The sequence below is a fragment of the Coloeus monedula genome (genome assembly GCF_965178545.1).
Source record: "Coloeus monedula genome assembly, chromosome: 2".
NCBI classification, from domain to species: domain Eukaryota; kingdom Metazoa; phylum Chordata; class Aves; order Passeriformes; family Corvidae; genus Coloeus; species Coloeus monedula.
The window spans coordinates 35772816-35798708 of record NC_138782.1 but is presented as its reverse complement, the minus strand read 5'-3'; the positions used below and the strand labels follow the sequence as shown (position 1 = coordinate 35798708).

General features: G+C 34.9%; 1 protein-coding gene across 1 annotated transcript in view; it reads right to left on the bottom strand.

The window, feature by feature from the left end:
• The window catches only part of SDCCAG8 (SHH signaling and ciliogenesis regulator SDCCAG8), a 110050-nt gene that overhangs the window by 77145 nt on the left and 7012 nt on the right, over positions 1–25893 (bottom strand). The window contains exons 2-12 of the mRNA XM_082303405.1: positions 23593–23757; positions 23404–23486; positions 19934–20047; positions 19404–19529; positions 18968–19108; positions 17554–17618; positions 15315–15503; positions 13112–13250; positions 10362–10514; positions 7882–8016; positions 4718–4834 (exon numbers count right to left, since the gene is read on the bottom strand). Coding sequence (XP_082159531.1) covers positions 4718–4834; positions 7882–8016; positions 10362–10514; positions 13112–13250; positions 15315–15503; positions 17554–17618; positions 18968–19108; positions 19404–19529; positions 19934–20047; positions 23404–23486; positions 23593–23757 — 1427 coding nt within the window. The remainder of the gene's footprint in view (positions 1–4717; positions 4835–7881; positions 8017–10361; positions 10515–13111; positions 13251–15314; positions 15504–17553; positions 17619–18967; positions 19109–19403; positions 19530–19933; positions 20048–23403; positions 23487–23592; positions 23758–25893) is intronic.

The following is a 25893-nucleotide window of genomic DNA, read 5'->3' as shown; positions in this document are numbered from 1 at the left end:
ATGGCAGGCTTGCAGGTTAATGTCTTCCTCAAAACTCGTGAGATGAGCTAGTAAGTTCAGCTACAAAGAAAAGAATGATGTTCCTCATGAGCAGGCCAGAAAATTCCTATCAAAGCAAGGCTTAAAGTACTGCAATTTTACTCCTTATTTACTCATTTTCAAATTAATGCACTGAATGCCCAAACCACAAAATTATTAATTAGGAAGAGTTCAGTTACAGTAAAGGTTATCACATTTCCTTAATGCTTTCTTGTCCAAAAGCAATTCGGGTTTGCTACTTTTAAGACCATTATACTCAAGGTCAGACCAAGTGAGAAAATTTCATGCTAAGAGTTTCAAGCTATCTTCTGAGTTTTGGGGTATTTCTCCCTGCCAAATATTACTCAAGTATACATTTACTGATTTAATAGAATTTCTTTTCAAAAGAGAATTTCCAGAGCATCTTCATAACTAATGAGGAAACAGAATATCAGATATAAATATAGACTGTTACAATAGTACACATAATGCATAATCCTATCTTCACCAGTTATTAAAACTTGCAAGTTTCAAAACATCTGGTGATATGCTGAATGTCACAGCTGTTGAAAACTCTAGTATTTTAAAACCTGACTCATGAAAGCTTGGTATCTATTCATAAAAAGACATTTCAATGAATCAGGGTCTTCACAAGGTGTTACTGGTCTTGTTTTGGATACTCTGAAGCATTTCCAGGATATATACCCAAATTCTTGGCCTGAATTATTTTTGATGAAGACAGAGTCAGTAATCTCTCCTCTTGTAACATCTAAATTAGGTTACTATAAATCACAGATTTATGACAAATGAGATAAACATTCCCAAAATACCCTTTGGCAAAATGCTTTTGGACTGCAATTTTGCCAGATTTTTATTTGTCTGCAAAATTGTCAGTCTATAATGTACAGAGGCATCATTTAGGTTCTGTCATACTGCAGAAAAATACTTTGGTGTGTAGCTCTTCCTATTTGTATAGGTTATGCATGTCAGTGAGTCTCAACTTCTTTTTATTTGGACTCATGAACAGCCATGCAGGCAACTTTTAAAAACTGGTGGGTTTTAGTACAGTGCTTCTGGAGCTTTTAATTCTGTCACCTACAAGGTAGGCAACAGAATTCTGTAATCCCCCACTTCAAACTGTATCTGCCCAAACTATATCTGCCCAAACGTAAAGGTTTTTTTACAGGTTAAGATTACTAGCTTGGATTTATTTCTACACAAAGTATTTATCTGATTCCATAAAACATGATAAAGCAAAATTGAAAAGCTGCAGTTAGTTTCCGGAGTTGGATTTAACATGTCCTGTTACTTTATTGCAAGGACACCACAACTCCCAGTGGAGCAATGCTACTGGTAACAACTGTCTAATAAGGATGACACCCAAATTGGCTTGGACAGCAGAAACCAATATTAAAAACTGTTTTCACTTCTACATGCTGAAGCTTGCAAGATTTTATAAGCCAAATATAAATTATTTCAGATAAACAGAAAGCAAATTATTAACAGTGAACTTCATTTTTATTTTTATAAGGCAAGGCTGAAAAGAGCAAGTGATGTTAATCTGAGGAACAATTTCATAGTGTGTCAAAAGTATGATTTCTGTTAGAAATGCATAAATTATGCCATGCAGTGCTTACAAATTAACAAAAAAGTATTATAAAAGTGAAGCCCTGCTGTGTCAAATATGCCACACAATTTTTGTTCTAATAACAGCAATTTAGGTTAGGGCGTGACTTTTCTCTGATATAGCTGTGCTAGTACAACCCCTAGTGTGGACACAGTTTACTGCCATGAAGGCATTATATTCGTGTAATTTATAAAGCTTGCTCCTAAGCAGTAAAAGTATTAAGTAATGCACTGTTATTTCAGAACAGCTACATCCACAATGGGAGGGCTGGCTGAGAGAGGAAAAGAGCGGGCAGTAGGTTATGCTACTTTACAACATATCGGGCCAGATGAACAGATGTGGTTTTTGTGTAGAGAAACTGTGTGGTACATGTCTTTCCCCCCACCTCCCTCCATAATCCTGATGTTAATCAGGATCATGATGGATGATATTACGAAACAGTTATTCAATTTAAATGGTAACATTGCTCATTGCTTCTTAATTTTTAAGAAATAGTCACGTAAAATGTTAATAACAGAGAGTTATAATAGATATTGACATGTGGGTATTAGTCCTAACCAAACAATAAAGATAGGAAAAAAGATATTAGGATAAAGAGAGTAAGACCAAAGATATATACTCTCTTTAGGTTTCCTAAATGATGTAAGTTCAATTTTGAATAAGATTTATAAATACCAGCATATGATAAATATCAGCCTGTATTTACTTGACATAATAGATGTGTGTGCCTGGTGATCCTAAATTGTACATGTGGGGCTTTCTGCCTATTCTGACACACCTGAATAATTTTAATCCTTTTTTAAAAGTCACTACATGTAAACTAAAAAATATTTTCCAAACTGAAATTTATCCACAGCACAATTAAAAATACAATTATACCTCAAGAAACAGTAAACTTGCTCTCAATGTTAAAAGGCAATCCAAAACATGATCCTTTGCTTTTAAAAGAGAAAAAGCCATCATTTAATACAGAATAGCATGAAAATACTCATACATTATTGTCTCTCTACTTAAAAAAAAAATAAATATGTATTTATTATGAACAGATGGTGGCCAAGGAAGGTATCAGCTCTGTCTCTTAGCCAGAAGGTCAGGTCATGGCTGAGAGACCAAAGAACAATTACTGTTTGCTATTCAGTGCCACATAAGATAAAACATTTCAGGTTTTCTTTAAATATAAAGATAGATGTGATTGAACTGTTCTCATTTTTTATAAACAAAATAATTTGCAATGACTTATCAACACTTGTAAAAATTTGATTTAAAAATCCCCAGCCAACCAGCAACAACAACAGAATAAGGCATTCTAACACTCTCCTTGGGTTGCCTTTAATGTTTAAATAATCCTAGGACCTATACAGAACTTTTTGGGTTACTGGAGCCACAGCTATAAAACAGCTGCTAGATACAGAGTCTGACAATTTCAAAATTGCATGTTTTCCTTTTTTTTGACAAGCCAACAATCATATTTGAACAATATAATAACATAATTACTGAATATCTACTTTTTTTCTAATTATCTAATAATTTTTGCTGATAGGAACTTTCTCTCTCATCATTTCAATTTATATAAAATTATAAATCACCACATTTTGGTGTATTCAGCCCCACACTGATTAATATACCACTATGTCGATACATGAGGTTAAAATATTTTGTTAAATTTTGTAATTTGTTCAAAAGGCAATCCTCAAGCAAGTTGGAGAACAGGATTTAAAATCCAAGATACTTCTTCAAGTATCTTATTAAACACATCCTGTTTTATTTGTATGCCAAGATTATGCCAACTCTTTTATCTGTGATATCTGTCAAGACACAGACGACAAGCCTGTGTTTTGTTTTTCAGTGTCCTTAGGCCTAAAGGATGCAGGAGTGAAAAAAAAAGCAAACCTTGAAAAAAAGAATGCTTTAAGACCTCTGTTTTTCTGCACTGTATGATTTTCTATACATGTTGAAGGGTTATTTCACCTAATAAGCTCCTCCTTTGGATTTTACATATATTTTCATTACAACTTGAATTAATATTGCTTCCAGACTAAGGTTGCATTATTAATTTAATAAATTTACTGTCCTACATGAAGCTTTTGAGTAACTGGTAATTAAAAATTTAATTTTTGAAATACTTTATTTTCCCCCTACATATATTCTTATACAGGGAATGATTTGTTCAGTTATTTACAAGAAAAAGAATGATGCAAAACCTGTTGGATAGGCTGCTCAAATAACAAAAAGCATATTAAAAAAATCATCCTCATGTGCATCTTACATATCTGTGTATTCAGAAGACTCTTATGTGCAAATCACAACTTATGAGGAATACTGAAAGTTTGAAGTCCTAGAGAAAAATTGATAGAATCTCAAGAAAAAGGGCACCTCAAAAGATGCAGATTACACCTGTTCAAGCTGTTTGCCAAGTATGTTCCAGGTTACTCTAATAATCTTTCTTACTGCATGGGATGTTTTCTCACAAACTACCTAAGGCATATACTGGTTTTTGTATTATTATAAAACCCAGTTTTAGATAAGCAACAGTTCATGCCAAGTGGAATTTTTCTATAGTTATTATTTTTCTAGAAGGTTACTTTTGTTTTGGTTTTGTTTTTTTAAACTTTTTTATGAATCCCAGCATTCAGTAACATTGAATCTTTAAAGAAATTGGAAGATAAATAATTTTCATTTTTGGTATCATTAGGTTATGTTTAGAGTCTTTAATGTTCTGTTAGACTGCATGTATAGGTAATTACGTGTGGATTTATTTGTGAGAAAAAGTGTATAAACACATGTATACAGTACATAGAATTTAAGTAGCTTGTATGAATAATATGATAGAGTAATTCTATATGAAAGCATGGAATGAGTGATGCGCAAAACTGAACATACTAGGGCTGAAAACAAGATTAAGATAACCAAGAGGTATTTATTTAGCAGTAAAATCTGGCTTTTTGCCATTAATTTAGAAACCATTTAACAGTAATAAATGACCACTATTAGAAAAATGAATCATTCCAGCTTCTGAAAAAACCCTACTTAGGTTACTAATAACTGCAAAGTTATAGCAGTATTATCTCTTACCTGGTCCTTAATTTCAAGCTCCCTTATAGTTTTTGTTCTGTACTCTCTGAGCTCCTTTTCTGCCTCATCCTTCTTCATTTTGGTTTGATTCAACTGATAGCGCATTTCTCCACACACCTGTTAGATTACACAGACAACATGATCTGTAGCTTGAAGAATCCATAGACAAGGGTTTGCAATTAGATCTTTTGGCGCCCTCTACAGGTCGTTGAAATGCAACATTTTTAATTTACAGATATTTTGGGTCTACAAATGGTAAATGTTTTTACATAGAAAGGTGGATCTGAATTCTATATATAGTAATTAACTTTGACATATGCAGTACCTTCTAGATTCAAATATATTTGGATCAAGATTTTGCTAAGTATAAATACTTATGCTGTAAATACATGTCACTAGATACAGTTAGATGACAGTTGCTGGTTTTATATTCTTCTCTCATTCTCTGTAAAATCCCAAGAAAGTCTATGTCAACATGTTCAAAACCTAGAAGTAAAGCATTTATCACACTCCTAAATAAAGGTGTATTTTAACTTGCCAATTTTACGCTGTTGAGAAATTGTTTAAATGTTAACACAATAATTTTCAAAGTTTGATCAGAGCATTACAAACTTATTGCAAACTGAAGATAATGTCTTTAAAAGATAATGTCTGATTTAAACAGATACATGGTCCAGAAGAAATGGATCAAAGCAACACTTCAAGAAATCACTTTTACACAGGACAATTATTCTCTGATGTTGCAGGGTTTGTTATATTACCCCCTCAATCCTTTCCAACTGGCAGCTCAACTTCAGACAATCTGTGAAGGGGTTAGGAGAAAGTGAAAGAAATAGAAAAAACCAAAACAAAACCAGAAGATCACTAATCCCTTCCACATAACTATACTGCTGTGCAGGGTTGTTATTCTTCCATTTTCAATCTAAGCTGTCCCCTTTTTGTCCTTATCCTGTGCCATCACCTCCAATTTGTGCCTGTTCATTTCACCTTAATTAACCATCCAAATACGTGCACATGCCTTAGTGAGAATGCAAATGTGTTTACTCACAGCTCCTCTTAGTCAACTTTCTTCCCAACTCACTCTACTTTCCTGCCTTGCCTATATTCTTTTAGCACTTGCTCCTTAAATGTACATCCTTTTAATTTGCTGCTACAATCCTCTGTGCTTCTCAAAAACGTTCTCACATATTCTACAACCCAAATTAATTTCTGTTTTTCAGTCTTATACCTCTTCTCATTTTCACTTTTTTTTTTTTCTCCTTAAAAAAAAAGTGGGGAAAAAGTAAATATGCATACTGCAATGAAATCACTCTAGCAAAAAAACTAAACCAACTGTCATAACTTTTAAAAAGTAGCATCACTTATAAATTCAAAGGACAGCTTGTGAATTTAGCCATTGCAAATAACACAAAGCAGCAAATGCTCTGAAAAATGGCAAAGTTCTAAAGCATTTTTTTAAACACTAAAATATTATATGCAACTAAAAAAATCTTGAGATGCAACTGCATGGCTTGCAAACCCTGGCTTTCTACCTCCTCCTTCCTTTATCTGAGGGATGTAACAAAATGCAGTATGTCACTTCCTCCAAGTGAAACTGAAAAAATACAGCAATCCTTGCCTTCAGCTCCCCCATACATTGTACAAAGGGAATAACACAGAAGAATCAGCAGATGGTGCTGTCCTAATAATGGATTTTTCAGTCTCCTAAGGAAAGAAGGAAATAGATCCTCACTCCATATTTTCTTTCCCTGACTTCTGGTGCATTAAGGAAAACAATAATTAGGATAAAACTCAAAACGAAAGTGTTGCTATTTTCTGTTTTTAATAAAGGCAAACTGAGTTTGGAAACAAGAAGTCAGATTCACAAGCAAAGATGTCACATAGCCAATGAAAATGTCAGGGTGATGCACAGAGTCCCGTCAGCTCAGTGGTTGGGAGGTTCCTCCAGGATTTTCAAGACTTCTCAGTTTAGTACAGGGACACAAATGAAGTTTTCCAATCTCTCCGGACAATGCAATTAAAATACAGCATAGATGATTGCAAGGTGACCACCCACTCACCTTTCTGTTAACATTAACTGAAGCAGAGACTGGAACCACATTATCATCTCCTGAGAGATAACGTCAAATTGGTAGGGTACAATATTATTCTTTTCAGACCAATGAATATTTGTACCTACTGCCTCTTTCACCACCTCCTCACCTCTGTAAGTGGTGCTAGTCACTTGTGAACCCAGCCCAAAAGACCAGAAGTGTGTTTCAGACTTGGTAAATCAAACCATTCTGACATTCTTAAAATACTCATTTGTCTTTCAGTTAAAGTGAAATTCAATTTTCTAGTATGTTGGGATGACTTTTTGCTATGAATTTTCTGCAATACTTTCACCTCTTTCTATCAGCCAGGACAGCAGGGGAAGACAGGAACTCTTGAGAACTGCTCTAGAAATCTCTAGAGGCCCAAAGAATAAATTGCTCCTCAAATCCTTGCAATTAACAACTGGGGAAATAGGACGGGCCCTAGGATTATTGGTAAGGAATATAGACATTTCAAGAGGCTGTAACAAATATTTTTTTCTTTCTCATGTTATGACCCACATTAAGGCACTAATTGATTGAGAAACGTGCAAAAGAAAGCACCCAAGAGTGAGACACCTACACAAGGTGCATGTTAAGCTATAATTCTTACCTAGAAGATCTCTTTCTAAGAGGCATACTATCAATAGTACTGAATTAAGCAGTGTACTACATAGAAAGTCTGAAGGAAAGTACTTGAAAAACAGTGATTTTATATAGCTCCCTTTATTTTAGCACTGCAAGTCCCACAGGTAGCAATTGAGGACACTGTTGAATTCTACATTGTCTCACTCAGACCAAACACAATTCTTACTGAAACACTGGAACAGAGTTTTAAATAGTGACCCTCATAGGCTGCGAAGTAGAAAAGTTCGCTTTTGCATGACAAGGTGACTTGGAAACTGAAAAAGTCATTTTTTTTACCCCTGCAACTGGGATAGTTGTAGTGCCTCTGGGATATTGAGATGAAACCTACAGTTACCACACATCCCTTACCAAAACAGAAGAAAATGGACAAGGCAAAGATTCTCTTCTTTCAGGTCACAGTGATTAGGAAAACCAAGCTTAATACTCCTTTATAAATGTGCTTACCTTATTCATCTCCATTTCATGAGATGCAAGCTGGTGCTGTGATTCTTCTAACTGGTTAACTAGAGAATTCTTTTCCCTTGTAATTCTCTCTACTTGAGCCTCCAAAACAGCCACATCCTTAGACAAAGCTGTCACCTGCAAAAAGTCCAAGAACACTGTAATGATGCAATTTGACCAACCACAGATCAAACACTTGTGGAACTTTCTCCTCAAAAGCAACTGTATGTAGACAAAATACATAACATTAAAAGTGTCATAAAAAATCAAGCATGTACAATAAAAATACATCCTATATTATTAATAATAGAATATGGCTACATTATTTTATTAACGGGTTTGCAATTTTTAATTAATTTATCATACAGTAGTTTATTTGAAACTTTCCATCAACTGCCACTAGTCTCCAAGACTTGTTAATATGGACAAGGTGTCAGAAGCAGCTGGATACATTAGTTTTGCAGTGAAAAAGTACTATTTAACACCTTCTTATCCATCCTTATGTAGATTGATTCAAACCAAATCATGTTCTCCCAGCTAAAGAAAACTGTTGTTGCAACCACAGATCTTAAATTAATTTTCAAGTTCAGAAAGCACTTCAACACTATAAATCAAAGCATAATGTTGTGCAAAACTCATATAGAAATAGTATATTAAAAATTCTAATGTAATTTCGATGAAATTTTGCTGAATGATTTAAAAATGTAACAATAAAACAGAGACAGTGAACCTTCAGCTATTTAGCCCTGAAGCTCACTAATATAAGTGGAAATAATGGTGTCTGACAGTTCTAGGTTAACTTTCAGAAATTCAAAGCCAGACCTAGAGGATTATATATTTGTAACTATTTTTTACTCCTTATACAACCACCTGATTTATGTATCATGCCAATTCTCTCCTTCGAACAAACCATTTCATAAAGTAAGCAATAAAATATTCATACGAATCTTGATTTGATGCACAGTATACCATTTCTACCACCTCATAATCCCAAAACATAAAAGTAGTTAATCATATGTAGGTGTAAATCATTAATATAGATAATAATTTTCTACAAAGTCATCCCATATCTTTAATTACCAGGCATGACATCATCATTAGTGTCACTATATGTTGTTCTATGTAAATGCAGGATTTAAACAAGAAGACTACAACTACTTAAAGTGGGAATCGGTTGCAGTAAAACACATCTCAGTGGGTGATGAAATACAAAGTAATGTGATGACATGGAGTGAAATATTCTACCAAAAAAAAGTATTAAATGCTTGTCTAGTAGGCTGTATTTTGGAGTGAATACACTGCTTTAAAGAAACTCTGTAACAAAACAACTAACTTCATAAAAGGGATAACTTCTAGTAGACAGCAAGGAGTCAAACAAGGAATTGCTTAATAATTGTCTCCAGTGGAAGGTTATTTTCTTTAATTTCAGTTTCCCTGGCAACAGATCACTCATGATCAGTGCATGTACTTAAATACCACTTAGTTCCTATCACTGTGCTTAATATCTGTTTTTATATCTGGAATTGAAGTCAAAGAGGTTTTTTTACACACACTTAAATGGTTTATTTTGTTCAGTCTGTGCTTGCCGGATTTTTAGAAATAAGCCATACAACTTGTAAAAGAGTCCCAAACTATAAGAAGTCTACAATCAGGAGAGAAATTCACTCTATTGTTTCCAAACCTCCACCAGAAAATGGTTGAAGACCTTGCAAATCACAAGTGTGAAAACCACTAATTCATGAAGTATTTATCTCTCTACACTTCTTCCCATTTCAATCACCTTAGAAATGCATCCTCTATCACAGGCTTACTGCTGTTAGCATGAGCTTTCCTCTGTAGACTCCATTGGGCAGAAAACCCTTATGTTTTATACTCAAATTACAGCAGCATCTAGAAGCCTAAAACAAGGTTATCGAGACTATCACAATGGTCACAGCATAAACGATGAGACAGATTCTGTCTCAGAGAGTTTATAAACATTAGTAAAAGTGAGAAAAGAGACTCCAACACATTTCTGCAGGTGGGAAAACTAAACATATGATAAGATCACTTTGAAATTATGATATTGTAACATTAATGTATATGTAAGATCAAAGTAGCAAAGAATCCTAAATTTGACATGTGCTAACTTCTGAACGCTTGCCTTGGCAAATTAAGTAATAATTTTTATAAAAGAGCTAGGTACAAACCTTGCATCACATATTACTTAACCCTTTCTTACCTTGACAAAGTGCATTAAAAATATTATGCAACCTAAAATAAAGTGCATAATATCAACAACCTAGTATGTATCTAGAGACACAGCACAAACCCCAGTTACTCAAACTCAAAGGACCACTTATCTACCACTGCTTTAAAGAAATGGTGGAAGTGACTTACTGAGCTCTCACATCCGAAGCTAAAAATAAAAGACAAGCAAACAAAGTTTAAAGAGGATGATACCCTCATTGTAATACACAAACAGAAAAAGAACCAACTCATACCATTGCTGTGAAGTCCTCCCTTTCCTTCTTCATTTCTTCCTGCAGTGCTTCTTTTTCATCAGCCCTCTTATTTAGCTGGGCAGCCAACTCCTTTTCAAGATAATTCTTCTGCCGTTCCATCTCACTTTTCAGTTGGTCACAGTGGACTAGAGCCTGAAAAACCCCAATTTGCTTAAGTGAAAGAAACCTAAAATTTTTAAACAAACATGGTACTTATCTAATACCTTCAAAAAAACCAATGTTTGAAACATCATGTTTTTATTTTTTATGCAGTTATTATGATGTTTATACATACATGTTAACTGTGTTAACATCTAGGACTAACAAAATCAAAACAGATGTATATGTTTGTATGTATATACATGCCCTACTGTAATTGAGAAATTTAATTGCTTTTAGAAATCATGGCAAAGATGGAAGCATTTGTCCAAATGTACTTTCCAAATAAGTAGCTGCTCTTCTAAAACTATGATTATTTGCCTTGCATTTAAAATTTAAAATTCCTGAATGCACATCACTAGAATCAGCCTCCAGTACTTGACTCCTTGCAAATACAGTGGCCAGTGTCTAACTAAAGAACTGAAGGAAAAATTAATAAAATGTATGCACTTCTACTTAGTCTCCTCTTGAAATGAATTACTGAGTGCAGAATGCTAAGAAATCTGAAAGCAGTCAGTAAAGACACAAAAAACATTTTACAAATTGTCTAGGGTTTGTCAAAATTAATTCTACCAAAAAAACCTCATAAAGGTACTGCTTAATTTCTAGTGCTAAAACACAGGGTATAGATGTGTTTTCTAGCAAAAAAGAAGAAACTTAAGTTCAAGAATACTCTCAAAACACTTCTAAAAAAGCTAAGAAGATATTTATCCATATATGCTTCTATATCTCTGCCAAAGTGCAGAATTTGAGTGTTATGTCAGTTTAAATCAGAAATACACTACTCCATTACAAGTAAATCCAAGTATTCAAAGCACCCTAAAGGGAGCTTTGCTAGCCCACAAGTAAACTAGATTTCAACATTTCACTGATATCCAGCATACTCTGTTTCAAAGAAGCTAGAGTAACCTCCTTCTAGGAATTCTAACTTATTAACCGTTTTATTTATTTTCAAATTAATTTTTTTTTTAACTTTTATTTTTCTTTAACTCAAAGCCAATCCCCTGTGTTCAATTTTCTTGGCGTTGGACTGTTCATGAGGGGAGTAAGTTACACAATGTTTTTATAGAGAATGCTCTAACAGTCTCCATTAGTTTTATGGCAATTCTGTGGGACTCTCTGGAGGATCCCTTTCGTATATCAAGTCTACCGTGGTGAGAGAATCCCTCTGTTATGGCACTGAATCCTTTTCTGTAGGAAAAAATCATCAACATCAGCAAACAATTGCCTGCATAAAGCTGCTGTAGCTTGGTAGACATCTAAACCAGTGCCACTCTAGAAGAAAGTAGTTACATTAGTTGCATTTCAAGAAGAAATGTCTATTTTGTTAGCTCCATTGTTCTGACAATGAGCAGCTCAAACAATAACTCTTTTATGACATTTGTGTTGAAAATATATTCCTGATTTTGCTTCAGCTATGTAAACTTCACCATAACAGATCTCCTCCCTGCTCTATGCAATAAGCAAGAGGACACAAACTACTGAGACAACCAAAAGACAAGAAGAAATGGTGGTTTTAAATGATAAGCACCTGAGGTTAGACTTTGGGTCAACAGGCTGATGAAATTGCAATCGTAGAATTTGGAGGCTTAATGTGTTAACTTCTCACTTGTTACATGGACTGTTCTAAGGGATTCCATGCTAGTTATTAAGAAAACCAGCCCTCACAAGTAGAATAGGACTGGGGAAAAAAAGGATGGTTTGTACTCACCAAGAGGTGTACAGTACTTGTAAAAAGGTAAAATTAATGCAGTATAAGTACAAAATTTTCTTTCTGTTCTTTCATATTAAAACAGTTTTGGAGCATGAAAAAAACCCACACTACTATTCAACCTTGTAGACAAACAGGCAGCACTTCACACAACCCTACAAGCACATGCTCTTCTCTTACAGCACTGGATAAATAAGACCAATTCAATCAATACAACAATTATATCAATCTTGTTTGCATTTAATTACAAAAACCAAGCAAAAACAACCCTCTCTCATAGTAATTCACTAATAGTACAGTAGATGTCACTAACTATCAAGGAAATAATTTAGGTCAATATAGGTTGATTGTGTACAGAACTAGGGCTAACACAAGCATTAGATCAAAACAGGTTTTATTTTTATTATTTACATAACAAAAGCTTCCTCCAGGTATCATTAGACAAAATTTCTCATCTTCAAAGAGCTCTGATAGTTAATCAGTTCTTGCACTGCTCTGATCTGAGGCAAAAAAGAATTGTTTGTAAGCATTTTAACTATTCTTCCTAGAGTAGGCCAGAAATGTGATGTCAAAATTATCCTCCTACATGTCATGAATGCCTTTAAAAATTCTACACCTCAGTTTATATCACCTAGCTGTGAAACTACATCACAATTAAAAAATGCAACACTCCTTACAGTATTGATGAGAATTTAAGAACTTTAATACAGAGTTCATATTACTGTTCAGAAACTGGTCACATGGTGCAGTTGTTTTAAATCTACATCATCTCAACATATGACAATGGTCTTACACATGTATTTTCTCATTAGCATGGAAACTAATTAACATTTGCATTAGATGTGAACACTAAAAAGCTCTAATTCCATGATGAATTTACCTTTGTTTTTTCGAAATTGGCCTCTTCTGCCATTTGCACTGCATGTTCAACTTGCCTACAAGCATTAGATTCTCTTTGCTGCATCTCTTTAATGCTTTGTCTCACTGAAACAAGTGCATCCATCAAGTCATCTCTTTCTCTGCGTATTAAAAAAAAAACAACCCAGATACTTCTTCTATATCTTTTTGTAAGAGAAAAAACCCCAAACAAAAGGTATACCAAATATAAAATACAAACAGCTAAAAGACATAAGGCTGGTAAGCAAAGCAAGACTAGAACTCATGAGTGAAAGACAGCATACTGCAAGCTTGGCAGATATTGAAAATATCATTTGCTTGCCAACCAGTCCTTCATTTCAGAAGCATGGACCATTAGAGAAACTGCCAGTAAAGAGAGCAGATCTCAAGTCATTAATATACTGAAGCCGAGCACATTCTGTTGACATAAAAAAACGGGGATCCACACAAATAAAAAAAAAGGCAATGTGGCATTACACTGCCATTAAATGTAAGTAAAAGAGGGAAAAACAATAAAATGGAAGGGTTAGGTTCAACAAGTAATCGCTAAGTATGTCAAATGACAATCTAAATCCATCTGCTGCAAACTGGAACTAAGCCTAACAATAAGACACCTGGATTCTACAACTTTTCTGAACTTTTGTTAACTAAGACACTGAGATCTGTATTAATGGTGAAGCAGAGTTGGTAAAACTGTAATACTTGACCTCACCTTTTCATTATTTTGATATGTTAAAAGCTTTTAAATTAAGTTTAATTGCCTGTGGTTTAGGTGCAGCTCGAGATTCTATATGAAAACTGTTGTGTTCTTAATGTTGTGTGAAATGGTAAGACATTTTTTGGTATTTCCCAGAGACCTAGCAGCCATATTTTGAAATTTTATTTCATTTTTGAATTTGACAAAGTTCCTTTGAAAATTCCTACTAAAATACCCTTTTTTTTTTAATAAACTGCATCTCAGTTAGGGGTAGCTTTTAGATTTTTTTAAACCTCCAAATGAAATAATGGTTTAAGATAGATAAAGAGGTCAATTCAAATCTTTTATTTCAAGCTGCACTATAATATAAGAGGACGAGAATGTACTGATTTACAGTTTGTTCATATTTTCCAACATCTGTGACAAATAATTACTTTTGTTACAAAAGCAGATTTTGAAACACAACTTCGCAGCAATAAAGCTTTCCCAGACAATTCTTGGACTCGATAATAGAAAAAAAATACATAAATCCTGGCAATAGCCATGTCCTGCAGAGGGATAATGCCCACTTGACCAACTATATATATCTACTGTGTCCCTTCAGTCTCCCTGCTTCTAATTGACCCACTATTCCATCTCTGGCAGGCTCATTCTTATACCTCAGAAATTAAGAAGCTTTTAAGAAGAAATTAAGATAGCTGTTTAACAAACTTTGAGAAAGTTGCAGTATCCTATAATTACTACTAGCAAGTAGAAAGGGAGAGTGTTTTTTCAAGATGATTGACTGGCAGAATTCCTTAAGAAAAAAAATTTAATGCTGTTGGGGTTTCTGAACTATTTGTATTCAGCCTCTATAGCTGGGGTTTTTAAAATTATTTAAATAAAAACTAGAATTAAAAAGAAGGTTGCACCAAATAATTTAATTTATTTTTATCCAATGGAACTTCTTTCCCCTGTCTTATTGTAGTCAGGGAAGAACTACTACAGGTGTTTGGGGTAGGAAATGCATCCTACCCCAAGCACCTGACCTCTTGTTCATGTATCTGAAAAGTTCCCCATATGTAAGAAGAACAAAGTGGAGCCACAAAAACTTCCAGCTACAGAAATATAATGAATTTTGCAAGAAATAATAAATCAAAACACAGGGACTTGCACAATATTTGTGCTGACAGTGAAGGACTTGTTTGTACAAAAAGTGTAGGAAACAGACTGTAAATAGTCTCATTATCTGGTCAGCCCAAGATATCATAATTACATGATAACAACTAACACTCTTTCCCACTTGAAATACATAGCAAAGCTATTGTAGATTTCAAAGTGGTTGTGACCTACTTTCACTGATTTCAGCATTATGACTCCAGCTTGGGAGTGTATTGTTCCGTAAGTACACATCTCTCTGTGAATGGGACCCAACACATTGAGACTTAACTGGTTTAATGCCAGCAGCCACACTTCCAATCACAAATTACATACCTCCCCCTCAACCTACCTTGTCAGCCTCTCGATGGTCTGCACGTGAACGTTACAGTGAGTCTGTGCAAGAATAGCCTCGTGCTGGGCACAGTTCAGGCACAGACCACCAACCTGGGTAGAATTTCTGGCTGCAACGAGCGACTTCTGGTGTTGCAGCCTTTCTTCCAAATCTTTGCATGTCTTCTGAGATTCTGAAAGCTCTTTTCTAGAAAGAAGAAATAAAAAATATTATTTGTGAAATTATATATTTCTACAAGTTATATCCATATACAATATATGATTACAAATGTAACCCAAAAAGAACTGTAAGTATCCCTGTAATGAACATTATTTTACACATTTCAATAGGCTAAGGAAGACTTTAACAGAAAAATAACAGTTGAACTGCCCAATCAAAATTACTAAAAGACAGAACAATACTGTGTTAATTTGTTTCTTCCCCTGTAGTATCAGAAAATATTGAAGTTAAACAGAAAATTATTAGATGAAATACTTGTAGGCTTACATTTTGTCTGAACAGAGTATAATATTCATTAGCAAAAACTACTATCAGCTGTATAAATATTTCAATACTCTAACAATTTTCTGTTGTTTTTATTAATAACATCACTAACTTCATATTTATTCTCTACTCCCTAGACAAGAATCCAGACATAATCAGCACATTCACCCAGATCCAGCAATATACGTAACTTGAGGTCAAACACATGCAGAAAAACAGCCTGAGTTTTTTACTTGTCTCCAAAATTTTTACCAGGTGCTCTGAAGAATTTTCTCCAGAATTTCCAAGCATGTGTCAGGCTGGGGAGCTCGCAAGCAATAGGAATGTTAACATCAGGAAGTTCCAGACAAATGCACACTGTGCACATATAGATCAATTTGACAAATTGTGCAATGAATCCAAAACTTTGGGTTTGTTATGCAGGCCATCTGGGCAGCATACACATAGAAAGTCTGACACATTCTGGTTGCATTGGATTTACTGTGCACATGATATATACACTGCATGCATTCTTATTTCCATCTGGAAAATCTTCTGTGCACTTTTTCCAATTTTAGTACTTGGTCTATTACATATAATTCACTGTAACCTGAGCAGAATTTGCTCTGCTTATATCCTTAGACAGTCATGGTGGAACAAACCTATTGTTGGAAAGCCTTGGACAGAAATCAGCAAGTGCTGCGTATATTCATCCTTGAAGTTAGAAGGAAAGATAGTCCCACTGAAACTGATATAATTTCTCACTTCAATAAAATTTAGCTTTGCAGAACTTCCTGTTTGCAAGATTGTGCCTCTTAGGAGAAATCAAAAGGCAGAATAATATACTTGAGGAACTTTTGAGACAACCTTAGCCTCCAAGAATTATTTTTGAGTAAATATAACATTTGAGGCCAAGGGGGGAAAAAAATAAAAATTGGATTATACAGCTGAAATTTAAGATCCTCCTTTACATTCACTAACACAACTGGCTTTGCAGGTTTCAGATTTCACCAATGCAGAGAGCATTATTTAAACTTGTCTCCCTAGCAATAACTGGTTTTACACAGAGAAAAGTCTAGCATTTTCAATTATATGAAACTACGATTTATTCAGGGAAAAACATAATTAAACAGACTCAGCAGCAGTATTATTAATGCATGTGTACAGGGGGAAGCTCAGTCCTGAAAACGAAATCATTAAGTGGTTGTTTCTTCCTCTGTTTTTACATAGTTTGCTACTTTCAAACCTTGAATATTTTGAGGAGTACATAAGGACTTACTTTCAAATATTTTTGCATTTAAAGATGTGCAGGTCACACAGCTAGAAACATGCCCGTATGCTTCAAAATTATGTTTTCCTGCTCCAAAATTATGTGGCCTAAACTAGTTTGATGCTTAAGATCTCCAAATTTTACAATATAAAATATTAGCAGAAGGCAGCTAATTATGGGAGTCATCACGCAAGTTAAAATTTTAACTTGTCTTTTTTCTTTGATTGGTCTATCTTACATCACCTTTTTTTAGGGGAAAGAGGGTAAAAAAGATAGGATGTTTTATATTGCTACTGTTTCTATAAAATAGCACTGCATTCCATTTTGCTACAGTTATATCTGAGAGAACTTAATAGAAAACCGGTTTTCAGGGACACTATCAGAAGACACAACATCCACCCATTCGGGCATTCTCTTAGTTAAATTCAGTTTAAGAGTGGTTCATGCTGTTATGTGGTGACAATTTATTAAGGATCATTTTAAGAAAAAAAAAGTTCACTTTACCTTAGAGACTGTATTTGAGCATCAAGGATACTGACTTTTTCTTGATAAAGAAGTTTTAGATTCTCCTTTAGAAAAGATGGGAGAAAAGATATGTCTTGCATTCTTCGTAATAGTCTTTACAAATAAACCTAGACTTTACCCACATTCTTTTCCCCTGAGGACATAAACCTGTTGAAATACTAGTGGCAGAGAAACCTAAATGTTTCACACTTCTGAAAATCTAAAAAGTGAACAACCCTCCCATTTTTTATTTCTAAATAAGGTTTTTTGCCAGATCCTCATATGGTAAATTGTTTCAGCTCCAACTGCAGTCCTCAGTTCTCTACAACGATTCAGAGAAATTGATGATCATGTCTCAAGCTTGCTCTTGCTCTCCCACAAGTCAGCAGATTTTTAAAAGGAATTATGAAAAACTTCAAGTACACAGGCTATTTATTTATAATACAGTGAGTTACTCTTATTACCTGGTGAAGAACTAGGTATATGAATCAACCACACCCATGTTAAATACAATGGTGATAACAAATCAGATAAAGCAGTACAAATTTAGCTCACTATGCTTGGAAAGAAGTTACAATCAACATTATTCTCCTACTTTAAGTGTGGCAGATGAAGAAAAGAGCAATTACTGTAAAAACTAGCTTTCAAACAACTGCATCAGTGACCACTGAGGTCTTCAGCTCTAAAATAATAGCATAAAAATACCAAAACTATATTTTTCTATTAAAAAACCCAAAATCCCATATAATTAAAGAATTAAAGTACCCGATAAATTCCACAGTACACAAATGCATGGATAAAATACATCAAAACTTTTCAATTAGCCAAGTTTTTCTCCCAAAAGATAGCAACACTACCCCACTACTTCAGAGCAAAAGGAAAATCAACATCTTCTGAAATAAAAAATACAGGAAGAGACAACATCATCTCTAAATTACTAGGACTCCTCTGTATCTCTCAAAGCACAAGATGTAATTCAGCTTAGGGAAAGCAGATTGCACAAAGCTATTTCTGTACCTTAGTGAGCCTGTGCTGCTCCAGGAGCAGAACAACTCGTTATGAAAGAGCTTGTGTGGAGGGCTACGTAAGTTACACCAGCCAAATTCCCACCTGCTTGGGCACTGTGCTACTCCTAAGAATCTCCAAAGTACAGTGAAGCTGTTATCTTTAAACAAGAGTTATCTCTGGGAAGTCATCATCTGCAGATACAATCTGCCATCTGTGTCGAACTGCACAATAATATTAATTAGGGTGTAACGAGGTTTCAGAAAATAAAATTTGAGCTCAGATTAAAGTTCAGTCAACTAAAACTTCTCCTGTCTCTGTTACAAGGTTGATCATCAGAACTGGAACAACAACAAAGCACTGACCAGCTTTGCAAAGGTAAGACTCTGTGAAGCAAGGTAATACCAACCAGTCCTACAGGCCATTTTGCTTTGTCTCCAGAAGCTGCTGTAACAAAAGCCTGATCTTTGTTATGTGCCGCTGATGAGGTGACAGGCTGGTGTGTGCTGCAGTCTTTACCACCTACAGGCCAGGAGTTCTGAGTATTTGCCTAAAATAAAAGTATTAATGCTTCAGTTATGATTATGTAGGCTGGTTTTTTAAACAAATGTACTTATGTAAGTATTGAATTTTATAATCTTCAGTAGAATATAAGAACCAATAAACAAGTTAATTAGGTTAGCAACCTATGATAATGATGTTACCCAAGGAAATCCATGTTCACAAATTCTAATTAAATTTTGACTAAAATTCTGTTTGCAGACAACCATTTGTAGACCCTTCCATAAAAATAATCTGGCCAGATCCTTGAGCACTGATGAAAGGAACAAAAAATAAAAACTTACTGAGACATCTAGAAGAGTTTGTTCTCTCAACGTGTATTCTGCAGTTAAGAATTTCAGTTTCTGATGGAGCTCCTCATTTTCAAGTAAAACTGCCTGTTCTCGATCTTTCATCCCACACAACTCGTCCTATAGGATAAAGGAATGGCATTTAAAAGCTTCCTTAAGACGGCTGTCAATATTGGGATACATCTTGAGACCAAAGGTCTCGACTAACATTCTGAACTATTTTAACCCTTTAAGAGAGACTAAGAAAACTCAAAAGACAGATTTTGTATTTTTGCAGCTGAAATTCCCATAAAACTTCTTTTAAAAAAATGCTAATTTGTATTTGTGATGGGACATAAAAATGTCTTCAAAGATCCTTAAAAGCCAGACACCAAGACACAGGGTAATGGATCTACTGAACTGCATTTGGCTCAGTTTTGGTCATTACAGCAATCAATCTCAAGTATAAGTGTAAGCTGCTTTTAATGCAATTTTTCATATTTGGGAGACCAGGGGTTTAGTAGGTCAAATATGTTGTCTGATACCTTGTAAAACTTCACTTCTGCTTCCAAATGGTTGATGTACTGCGACTGATCATTGATTACAGGAACGAGATCGGAAAGGGCTGGTAAGTCTCCAGGCACAGCTTCTGTGGGTTTCTGAAGGAAGTTAAGAATAGCATGTGTTACGTTCTGGTTTTCCATTGTTGCAGTAAGATGTTGCTTGCACACAGAATACAACCTACAGTTTTCTGTTAAGGATTCACAAAATGCACAGAGTTGTTAATGGAGTCTTCTCAGAGGAGCAACAGGTATACTTCTAGCACTAGCTCATGATTCTGGAGGAAAACAAACATCTGTATGCTGATTCCTACCTATTTTTGAAACTCCTACAATTCTAACACCTGTGATTTTGGGTCTGAAACATGCCTTTTTGTGCAAAAATATTCCATTATATACTTCTCAAATATAACTGAAGTCTAAAAAAGACCAAAAATTCAGAAACCTACATCCTTGCTTTTAAATATTACTTTTGAAATATTCACCATTCAAAAAAAACCCCAAAGAAAAACCCCACAAACCAAAATAAAAAAAAGTAAACCAAGGTACTAATGGCTAGCTATTATACCTACTAGTTATCTTATTTACAGGTTCTGCAAACAATATATTAAAATTTCTTGTCCAATCTTTATAAAGGTATAATCCTTCAATCAGGATGAGGTGAAAGTTTCTAGCAACAAAAACCTTACAGTCAAATTATATCAAATATAAGTATTAGCTTTTTTAAAGAGGGGGACACTTGAAATATCTGGAACCAGGATTGCAGAGACAAATGGAGGATGTCCAGAACCATCTGAAAAAAATATCCCTTTAGAGAAGGAATTCCAAATTTGCAACATATTCTGCCTGGCTCAGTACACATAAGCCCCATGTTCTATTGACTCAGAATTCACCTTGATTTAAATTCCTAATCCTACTTTATAAATTAAATTTTAAAAAAAGGAATCACACTTGTTAAAGTATATATGATATAGCCTTGATAATATTTGTAAGTCAACTGTTTCTCTGGCTCGTATTCATCCCTCTCTCTTCTCTGAAAGTATAATAAATACCTTGCAGCTGACACCTCCAGCTGCCTCCCTGAAAAGATTATACCACAGCAGCATTACAAAATGTGGAAAAATTCCATTTCTATTAAAATTATTTTTCACTGAAAAACAGTTATAATGTTTCACCTGAGAAACATCACTGCAATGTAAACAATAGTGCTAAGGAATGTTTCACTAAAAGGAAAATAACAGGTAGTACATTTTCTCAACACAAAAAGAACAGAGGACCTCTGTGACATTTTTTTACCTTTTTAACAACATAACTGTTATAAATTGATTATAAATTAATTTGGGATTTTTAAATTAATGTTCTCACAATATAATGTGAAACAGGGTGAAAGAACAGAGGTCAGGGGAGTCATGAATGTAAATTAGGCCAGGTACTAAAATCAAAACTGAAAGACACATCTGATCAGTATGAATTACCAAACAATTATGCCTGAGTCTCGGAAAAGTCGTTCACATTCAAATACTTAATATTGAAAAGGATTTATAAACTATAAATGCTTAGCAGCATTAGAAGCCAGCATTCTACACGGTGACAAACAGTTTTGCCAACATCACAAATAATTTGGCCCACCTTGTACTTTTCCTGAATGCCTCAAATTTCAAGCATCTAAACCACAGAATGAGAGAAACTCTGCCACCCTATAAACTGGCAGGAAACAACAGGAATCCATCCATCACATCTCCAGCTTAAGAACAGTGTCAGGAAACGAGGCCGGGTACAGCTAGGTTAGCCAAAACCCAGCCAGCAGAACTGCAGTTTTTATATGAAGCAATCTTGCAGGGCCTTGACCTCAGGTGATGAAGCGTAGAGCAGAAGGAAAATTTCTGCCCAACCATCTGGGTGTAATCAAAGAAAAGATGTACTCATTTGATGTCTACTGCAACTTTAATCAATGAGCAAGAAAAGGGAATTTTGTTAAGACAATATTATTTATATGTATGAAGTGTGGTAAAGGTTACTAAAGAGTATAATTTTCATGAAATGTTATATTTAGCTATAGATCCTGCAGTCATTTACTATTCAGCAGTCATCTGGTATTTCAGCATCACTCAAAGCAAAAGATTAAGGTTACTCATAACCTAAGTTTGCTTTCCTTGACCTTGGGGAAATTTGATTCTTCTTATAAAAGAATCATTTCTGCAGTGTCCAGTAAATCACCAGACAAGCTTGTATTTTATGAGGTTTTGGGCTTTTTTTTGGTGTGTGTGCACTTTTGCAGTTCAACATCTTTTTGAGCTTTACACGTTGTCTGCCTTCAGAACACTTTCATATCCTCAAGCAGATGGAGGACAGCTGCAAAGGAGAATAAAGTCACCACTTCACAGGATGTCTCTCACTGGAAACTTCAAGAGGAAGAAATGGGACAATGCTGTACCAGTACAGTAAATTCCTCTTTTTTCTCTGAAAACGGAAACTTCCCACTATAAGTAGAAAACTTCACCAAAGATGGAATAAAAGATTCTTTCCCTCGCTTCCAAGGCTAAATACAAACTGATACTGATTCATGTCATGCCGAAGTCAACCAATGATGCATTGATCCCTTGAGCTACAAAACACTAACTCTTTCCTATGCCTTTATGAGGCAAAATACCTGGCAGGACAACCATACTAAACTCGTGGATCATAGAACACTCAGAAAAGTTAACTTTAAATAAAATTCCTTAATGTCAGAACAGTAGAGCTATGCTTCTTACACAGGCTGAAAGCAACACAGCAGGAATACAGGTTTTAGATGACTCTGCTGTTAACTTTGACAGCAAAGAGCTGTTTGTCTTGCTTAGTATAATCTAAAAATATTCAGTGTAGGCCATCAAAAGATAAAACTGCAACAGTGCCTTTGAATTATTTTTCTATAGAGGTTCTAGCAACTAGCAGCTGCTCTGTAACTGAATGGTGCATTGCACATACTTTGGTGCAGTTCTGCTCCAATAAAGCAGCATCTGAGAAGCCCATGTAAGGGTGTAAACAAACTTTGACAGAGGCCACTGCATTTTGGCAGAGAACTACAAAACCTGTTTTTGTATGAATGTCTCTAATTCTTTCAAGGAAAAGCATAGTTAAAGCACAAGAAGGACATTGAGAATCCTTAAGGTACAGTCAAAGGAAAACAGAGGATGCTTTTTCAGAAATTTTTCCTTGTTGTCTATCCCAAGTGTTTTCAAAACAAAAAGGATGGATGACCCCACTGCATGGTCAGCAAAAGAGGAGAAAAGTCTAAACCCTGTATTATAGATTCCTTTTATTCCACTATGGTCATAGGCATACCAAGTTCTGGCCATAGTCTCAGGAACCTCCCATATTTAAGACAAAAAATGATTCAGTGTTTCTTTTTTCCCCTGTATACTACAAAATCAGCACTCATTCAAACAACACAAATGAAACCAGAAGCAACATACATGTAATGACTTCTTCCTTCTTGAGGGAGACTCTTCACTTTCCATTCTTTCTTGGCGTTGCAACAACATTTTAAGTTGGTTAACTAGGAAGAGATAAAAACCATTATAACCAATAAATAATTACTTTTTCATTGAAATTAGTATGATTCCTCAACATATTTAAACCGTTTGTTTTCAGAGTTATCTTACCTGCGTGACTGTGCTGCAGTTCCTGACTGGCTGCATTCCCACAGTCATCCTTGTCCCTGTCTGAATTGTCACTGCCCTCATCCACAGCAGACTGGTCAAATCCAATGCCATCCTCACCTTTTGCCAAGGCATGTTTCAGTTGAGAGATGCTTTCAATGGCACGTTCTAAAAAAACCCAACCACATCATTGGCCACAATAAGCAACACAAAAGAAAGTATTTACTGGCTGATATTTTAAATGGAAAAAAACATAAGAGAACTAAAAGCATTCAGCATGTGTCTAGCTAGACTACTTGACCTAAACTCAGACACTGGAAGCAATTATCTAATGCAGACAGCCAAAACAACTACTATATTTGCAAAACATTTACTAAACACAAATTTTTCAGAGAAGAGCGATAAATAGCATCTTAGCCCCTCAACAGCACTATGCAGCAGCACAAATAATAATATACTTGACCCTAAAATATTTCCTAGCATATGAACCTTCCATACTTTTCAATGAACCTAACTCTCATGCTGCATTTTGTACAATATGCAGGACTGGAAACCAAGAACAATATTTTTGCATTTTAGTGGTGCCACCATATATTACAAAGCAATGTATCACAAATGAAACAAATACCTGAGTAAATGAAGTAGTAACTCAGCAAACTGAGCCAACATAAAACGGTTATTTAAAAAAGACCAATGACTTCTGAACAAGTGTGAAAAATAAATAACAACACACACGATTCTAGAAAAAAACCCTACAAACACAACAGAAAGCCTCTATCCAGGTGAATAGAAATATTTTCAAGAACTGACTTACTGACAGATGATATAGTAAAGGTCTTATCTAATGTTCAATATATTTTTCTTCCTTTTCTAATTTTTTTATTTGATTCAGCTGACTTCACAGAAATCATAAATGCCAATCCTAAATGCCATATCACTCTGATAAAGCTGAACATTTCCAATATGCCAAGAAACAAATTTGAGCGATTCGCAGCTAAGAGATAAAAACTGAATTGGAAATCACAAAATATGGGCTTGGTTTTAGATAAGGATACATCTAGTTTGCAGCACTGGATCTCAGACAACTCACTTATTACTTCTCTATTTCAACTGCCAATGTAGTTGTGAGACGGTTAGTTCATTTTCTCCCCAGTAAGCAATGTATATACTACCCAGAGAAGACAGAGTAGTAACCTGAGTAGTATGGCTTCATGCAATGTTGAACAAAGCAGGGTCTCCAGGTTCTGCTGTAATGCCAAGTGAACCAAGAAAATGGCCCGTACGTCAGTCACAGAGCGTCAGTCACAAAGGGTGAGACAGTCCTCCAACACCCTACACAGCCACTTCACGGGAGTACAAGGACACTTGTTTGTGTTTCTTCTCAGTAATGTCACAGTCATTTGTGACTATCAGTCACAACTCCTCTGAATCAGAAAAGTTTCATTAATAGTTAATAATTTTAATTTAAAACAAAACCCCAGACTCTCAAAACCTCACTCGACTTTCAGAAACAGGAAATTACAGACATTTTCTTCATTTAGCCCTGAATTCTTTGCAGGGCTACTCTTCCATAAGACTATAACACCATGAAACTTTTAGGTATAAATGCCCACAGAACAGCAATTTCACTCTTGTAAGCCAAGCTTATAAGGAAACATCTTTTATTGGAGTAACTGCTACAATTAGAAAAATGGTAACCTTTCCAACACACATCCTTAATTAATTTTTACATGCTTGTAATTTCTAAATTGATATGATGCATACATAGCTAAAAATATTTCTTGTCACTGGTAAAAAATCCTTCAAATAATAATCACAGTTAAGCATTTGCTAGGTAGAATTCAGAAGACATTCCTCAGAATATAGGTTGCTGTAAAAATGTTAATAGCTCTTTTCTTCCAAATAGAAAGGTAAAGAGCAGTTCAAGTCAGAAAACAAAAGTTAGATAAGTATTTCAGCCTTCACTTTATCTGTATTTTCAAGTTCACTGCATCTTGACTGAAGCTCAGAAACTGACATTTTCCCCACTGAAATGGTTTTCACCATTTTTTCAGTCTTCTTTACTTGGTTGTAACTTACCAACAGCTTATAAAATACAAATAACCCCCCAAAAAGCATTATATTTAAGAACATGTTCTCAGTCCAGTATGCCAACCATCACTCTTTTTAGCAATGCTAATTTTTAGTAGTAACCTGACCCATTTCTGACCTATTAATCTTTTCTCAGCACTTCTTTTTAAAGCCCAGTTATCTTAGGGCTCACATCACCATTTCTGGTTTCTCCACCCTTTAATGGACTTAATG